We start from the raw sequence: 6,476 nt of genomic DNA on the forward strand, positions 1-6,476 counted from the left end.
TCTTTGCAATCTCATGGACTGTAGCCTGCCAGGCACACTGTCCATGGGATTCTCCAGAATACTGGAGTGGGCTGCCATTTCCTTTTCCAGTATATCTTTCTGACCCAGGGATCGAACCCACGTTTCCTAAATTGGCAGACAGATTCTTTACCATTGTGCCATCAGGGAAGCCAGGAAATGGGATAGCTGGGTTTTAAACCCAGATGGTTCTTGACTCCAGAGCCCACAAACCCTTCCCCTCCTTTGTTAATATGTTAATATGTCTTTGTTAATATGTCCAACTGGCCCCTGAAAGGCCAGGTGATGAGAGCAGTGGTGTGTCACCTGGTCACTGTCTGCCTGCTTTGTTCTGAAATTTTTGTATCTTAAAAAAATTTTTTTTTCTGAAGCAGGAGCCACTGCTTCTATTATTAGCTCCTTGTCAGAAAGTCTGTCTTCTTAAATGTTCTACTGTCAGATTGCATCCAGATTTCATTCCTGGATATCCTGGCCCCACATGACAGTAAGGGAAGCAGGACCCCAGGGAGGTCATTGATTTGCCTGGAGACTTTCAGAGAGGCCAGGACCAAAGATGCCCCTCTCCCAGTCACGGTTTATTAATTGTGTCACCATTCCCATTTTTCAAGTTGAATTGATTTGAATTAATCAGATTGGGAATGTACTGGATGGGAAATTTTTTTTGATTGATTCTTTTCCTGAGCTCTGCTGGTGAACAGGCATTGAGCAATTGGTTTGCACAGACACAATCCTTCTGCCAGACCAATGCCCTCCAGGATCTGTTTGCAGCTGTAGCGCAGCCCCACGAGGAGATTCTACTCCAGGTGAAGAATCTTATTGTTTACACCAGGGTTAGTACAGGTAGGATTTCGGGTCAATACACAGGGGAACTTTTTATTACAGATGAGATATTCCATAAACCTTTGCCAGGCCAGGATGTCAAATCTTCTGCAGACTTCAAGAAAGCAGCAATTCCTGGGTTTCTGCTGAGATTTAAAGTTAAGAGAAGATCTTTTGAAATGGTGACAAGGAAAATTGGTTTGTAACGAGGCAATGCACTGAGGTAATCATCCTTTAGCTGTTACAAGTTTATTCCTGGTGGTTTTGTTTAGTAGCCTGCAGTTCTTCCCTTGGCCTCTGGGTAGCCCCCATGGGGCCCCTGGTCTCAGGTTCACCAGGAAGCCTTTGCACATAGTGTTCCCCAACCACCTTTCTGGACATGAGTTTGAGCAAACTCCAGGAGATACGGAAGGACAGAGGGAGGGTCGGACACGACTTAGAGATTGAGCAACAACCACCACCACCTTCTATGGGCTTCCCTGGCAGGTTAGTGGTAAAGAACTTGCCTGCAATGCAAGAGACGTGGGTCTGATCCCTGGGTCAGGAAGATATCCTGGAGAAGTAAATGGCAACCCACTCTAGTATTCATGCTTGGGAAATCCCATGGACAGAGGATCCTGGCAGGCTACAGTCCATGAGGGTGCAAAAGAGTCGGACATGACTTAGCAACTAAACAACAACAAAACCACCTTCTGTAAAGGCTTTAGCATCTAGTAATAACTTGCCTAAATCAGTCATTACACTGGTAATGAAAGAAGGCATTCAGTTGATGGATAGGGTGATCAGAACTGAAATGGTTTAAGCAACATGGGGGATGGGAGGATGAAATGGCAAAATTTTAAGCAGGCAAAGATTAGAAACCATCTGTCATACCGTTTCAGAGTAAGTGCCTCATGCTACTGCCAAAACACTTTCCACAGCTGTGAAACCAAAAATTCCTTTAATGAGAAACAAGGACTTTTGTTCTTATTGGCAACATAGCTCTTTAAAATGCAAATATTAACTAAATTTTCTACTGAATTTAACAGCTTTCAAAGCACTTTCAAATGCATCATTTCACTGGGTCTTCATGACCACCCTAGAATGTCCACTACAGGGAAAGTAGATATTCCCTGTTTACCAATAAGGAAACTGGGGCTCTAAGATCTTAATGACTTTCCCAGGATTACACAGTAAGAGGCTGAGCAGGAATTTTTTAAATTAGCACTGTTTTGAGATACAATTCACGTACTGAAAAATTCTCCTTTCTAAAGGTTAAAAAATTATAAATCAGTAGCTTCTAGCTTATTCACAAAACTCTGCAACTATCACCACTAATTCCAGAATATTGTCATCATCCCCAAAAGAAACCCTACACCTGTTAGGAGTCACTCCTCATTCCCTGTTCCTCTCATCTGCTAGCAACCTCAAATCTATTTCCTGTTTCTATGAATTTGCCTGTTCTGGGCATTTTGTGTAAATGGTATAATACAATGTGTGGCCTTTTGAAACTGGCTTCTTTCACATGACGTATCTCCAGGTTTGTTCATCTTGTTCCGTGAAACAGCACTTCATTCCTTCATCTGCGACCAAATAATATTCCATCATGTAGATTTGCTACATTTGGTTTATTCCTTCATCAGTTGATGGACATCTGGGTAATTTCCACTTTCAGGCTATTAATGTTACTCTAAACATTTGCATATGAAGTTCTATATGGACTTATGTTTTCAGTTCTCTTGGGTATGTACCTAAGAGTATAAAAGATTGGGTTCAGTCAGAGTTCAGATTACCCTCCAAAGGAAGTGTTTTCTCAGAAAAAAATACCACAGACTCAATGCTCCATGAACACAGCTGAGAGGCACCCCTGCTTGGCACATGAAGTTCAAGGTCTTCACCACTCAGCCTAGAGCCCCAGCGGGTTGCAAGCCTCCATCCCTGCTACAGTCCTTCTGTGTGGTCCCTTCTTTCCCTCTGCTGAATAGGAAATGGGCTTTCTGGTAAGGCAGAGGGAGATTTGGAGTGAAAGGGATATACAGCTTCCCTACATGCATACTTAGCCCAAAGCCCAAGACTCAGGGGTAAGCAGGGCACTTTCTCAGTGTCAAGAACTGTGAAGGGTCTGAGATTTGGTTTTACGCTTGTTGCTCTTTCACAGATGCTAGCAGAAGTCACCAGACTCCTGGGTTGGGGACAAGAGACTTTATTGCTCAGGGCATAGCAAGCACTACAAGCGTCAGCATATTTGTTTTGGTTTGCCAAAGCCCCATCACGTTGCCCCATGTGCAACCACATGTAGCAAGGTTGGATCACAGCTGAGGAGCACTGGACCGAAGGCCTGGCACTTGCTGGCCTTAAACTCTGCAGCGCATGAGCCAGTCTCCTCCACACTGGGAAAGGGCAGTCACTTCATGGCCACACTGTGCCCTCACCTACTTAGCTGCCTGAGTTGCTCTCTGTAACAGTGGGCGGCTAAGCCTTGCATCCGGCACACTCAGTCAGAATGTGCAGGCATGCTCAGGGCCACCCAGGAAAAGCCATGCCCAGAACCCAGGCCTCTGGGTGCTTTTCCACCAGCTTCCTCTGCCTGTAGGGGTTTCCGTGGGACACCTGGCATGCTTGAAAATCAGCCTACCAGGAGGCATGAAGGTGGGTGGGGTGACAGGAGCAGGTCCACCACTTTGCTTTTCTGGGTCTGCCAACTTCTTTGGGTTGCTTAGGAGATGAAGAGGACATGGTGGCCAAGGCCAGTTGTATCAGATTTGGTAGACCCAACCATTTAATTACCAAAACTGCAGTGGGTCTTTGAGTGGACATACAGTGTGTGTATTGAAGGAAATATAGGGAGGGTTAGGTGAGGGAAATGGCAGACCCATGGGCGTCCTGCTGAAAAAACTCAGTTCATGTGACCGGGGCGCCACCCTCTGCTCCCAGGCTGCTCTGCCCTTTTACACATGCCCACCCCCTTCCTCCAGATGCCAGGCTCCCTGAGCCCTCAGATCCACAGCTCCCTGCTTCGTCCCAGAGACCCTCTGGCCCTCCTCGCAAAGTTCTGGGCCCTCCATGACTCTGACTGCTGTCTCCTGCCGCTCCCTGAATGTAACTCTAAGGGGCCCAGCATTCACACAGTGGATACATGGGCTTTTCCCTCTGCTTCCATGTTGGGATGAAGGTAGCATCTTTCCTTTCGTCCATCCTCTCTCACCTGTGAGTGCCTCAGGTGGACTCCTCCTGGCCCCCTGCAGAATCTAGCTGTTGTTGGCCTGGAAGCAGAGGTTGGAGGCTCACACACAGGGAGGGGGGTCAGGAAAGCTTTCAGGGTTCTGCTGGTGACAGACAAAGAGGGGGAGCGCCTCCACTGCCTCCTCTGCGGCGGTATGTGGAGTCCACTGAATTCTGTTTCGTCTCTCTCTCTCTCTCCCTCCCTCTGCCCCTGGGACAGCTCTTCCCGGCCCCGCTGCAGACCCTCTCCAGGAAGATCGTGAGGTCCAAGATGAACAGCACCCTGGTGGGGGTGTTCACCATCACCCTCGTGTTCCTGTCGGCTTTCGTCAACATGGTGGGTGGCTCCACCCCCCAGCACCTCCCAGCCCACTGGAGCCCTGAACCCCACGAGCACCGGCTGGGAGGAGACTTCCCCCAGACCCTGGGGTTCTCCCTCCCTGGAAATTCTTATTTGGGTCTCACCTCAGGCCTGGGATCAGATTCAGCTCCTAAAGCCTCTCGCACAGCCTTTAGTCCTCACTCTCTAGGACAGAGGACCAGAAAGGCTTGCGGAAGTACACTCTCAAGGGAGGTTTATGAGCCCTGCCCTGGGTAGTTGGGCAAGTCTTGCCTGTTCCTTGGCCTCTTCCATGCTCATCTCCTGCCCCGGTCAGGGTCAGACCTCACCCAAAACCATGGGGCATGGGTACTTGGTGCCTGTGGAGATGGGCTGCCCTGGTCTGGCCCCCATGGGCTGAGCCTCTCCTCCCCCACAGTTCACGTGCAACTCCAAGGACCTGTTTGGCTGCCTGGGGGACGAGCACAACATCAGTGCCAGTCAGGTCAACGCATGCCATGTGGTGGAGTCGGCTGTCAACTACAGTCTGGGTGACGAGCAGGGCTTCTGCGGCAGCTCCTGGCCCAACTGCAACTTCCCCGAGGTACTGGGCAGGGTGGGGTAGGATGCAGATGGGGACCCGCCACCAGCCCTTTCCACCCTCAACTACTCTGATGGACAGTCAGGGGCCCTCAGGCTCACTGCCATTCCAGAAAACTCCTTCCCCCGCAGTCTATCTCACTCTATGCCAGACACCAGTGAGCAAGGCCAACCTCCCTGTATAATATTAACAACAATAATAGCATAGCTATTGCTCATAGGGTGCTTACCATGTGCCAGACACAGTGCTAAGAAGTTCACATTTACTCATTTAGTCCTCAGAGCAACCCTGTGACAAAGATGCTATTATTAGCTCCTTTATACAGATGAAATTGAGGCACAGAGAGGTTAAATAACATGCCTTAAAGTCACACAGTTAGCAAGTGGCAGAGCCAGAGCTCCCACCCAGGTCACCTGACTTCAGAATTGTTACTCTTAACCTGAAGGCAGAGATGTTTCTGGACCCTCAGCCTCAGCAGCATACCCCCATGCTGCCCTGGGTGGCCTGCCTGACCCCTTTGCTGTAGGTCAGAGAGTGGAGGGGAGCAAAAGGAACTGTGTCCTAAACCAGCTCTACCACCTGCCTCACCCATTCAAAGTATAGTTCAGTAGCTTTCGGAGTACTGCTGGGTTGGGTTCTGCTACTAACTCACTAGGGCTTCCCTGGAGGCTCAGATGGTAAAGAATCTGCCTGTAATGCAGGGAGACCTGGGTTCAACCCCTGGGTTGGGAAGATCCCCTGGAGAAGGGAATCTCAACCCACTCCAGTATTTTTGCCTGGAAAATTCCATGAACTGAGGAGCCTGGTGGGCTGCAGTCCATGGGGCGGCAAAGAGTTGGACACACGACTGAGTGACTAACACACTTAGTATATTCACAGCTTGTGCAGCCATCATTATAATGGAATTGTACAGCATTTTTGTCACCCCAAAATGAAATCGTGTACCTACAGATCGTTGGGTTTAAAAATTCGGTGTCAAGAACCCTTAGCAGCATGGTATTCTGAGTGCTGCGCCACCCTGCTGGGCTTCCTCAGGGAGCCATTCTGCAGAGAGCAGCAGGATCAGGCTTCCAGCCCAGCGCGGCGTGTCCCAGCACTGGCCACTCCCACAACCTGACTCCCAACCAGGGCGCCCGTGAAATCTAAGATGATGGCAGTTTTTGCCCTTTTCTGGGGAGAAAGCCCATGCCTTCAGCCAACTCCCAAAGGGCCCATGACTCATAAGAAGGCTCCAAGACGGCAGTGAGGGCCCCTGGGGACTGTCACAGTGCTGGCCTCCTTACCTGTCCCAGGGAAGGGGACTGATCACCTCCCCTGTATGGATGCGATGAGGGAGACTCAGTGAGAAGTAGGGCTCCCCCGTGCCGGTGTCCCCGGACCACTGGTCCCTGGGCCCCACCATGCGCTCTCTCTGCCCTGGAAGCCATGCTCCAGTGCCTGCCTTGGCTCTGCACCTCTTCCCTCTCACATCTGGCCTTGGCTCTCCACCTCTTCCCTCTCACATCTGGCCTTGGCTCT

At 49.9% G+C, this 6,476-nt stretch overlaps 1 protein-coding gene across 1 annotated transcript in view; it reads left to right on the plus strand.

Annotated features, from left to right (window-relative positions):
• Window positions 1-6,476, plus strand: part of ADCY5 (adenylate cyclase 5) — a 159,326-nt gene that overhangs the window by 132,900 nt on the left and 19,950 nt on the right. The window contains exons 13-14 of the mRNA XM_040250406.1: window positions 4,259-4,375; window positions 4,797-4,961. Coding sequence (XP_040106340.1) covers window positions 4,259-4,375; window positions 4,797-4,961 — 282 coding nt within the window. The remainder of the gene's footprint in view (window positions 1-4,258; window positions 4,376-4,796; window positions 4,962-6,476) is intronic.

This window comes from Oryx dammah, unplaced genomic scaffold (genome assembly GCF_014754425.2).
Source record: "Oryx dammah isolate SB20612 unplaced genomic scaffold, SCBI_Odam_1.1 HiC_scaffold_2, whole genome shotgun sequence".
Classification (NCBI taxonomy): domain Eukaryota; kingdom Metazoa; phylum Chordata; class Mammalia; order Artiodactyla; family Bovidae; genus Oryx; species Oryx dammah.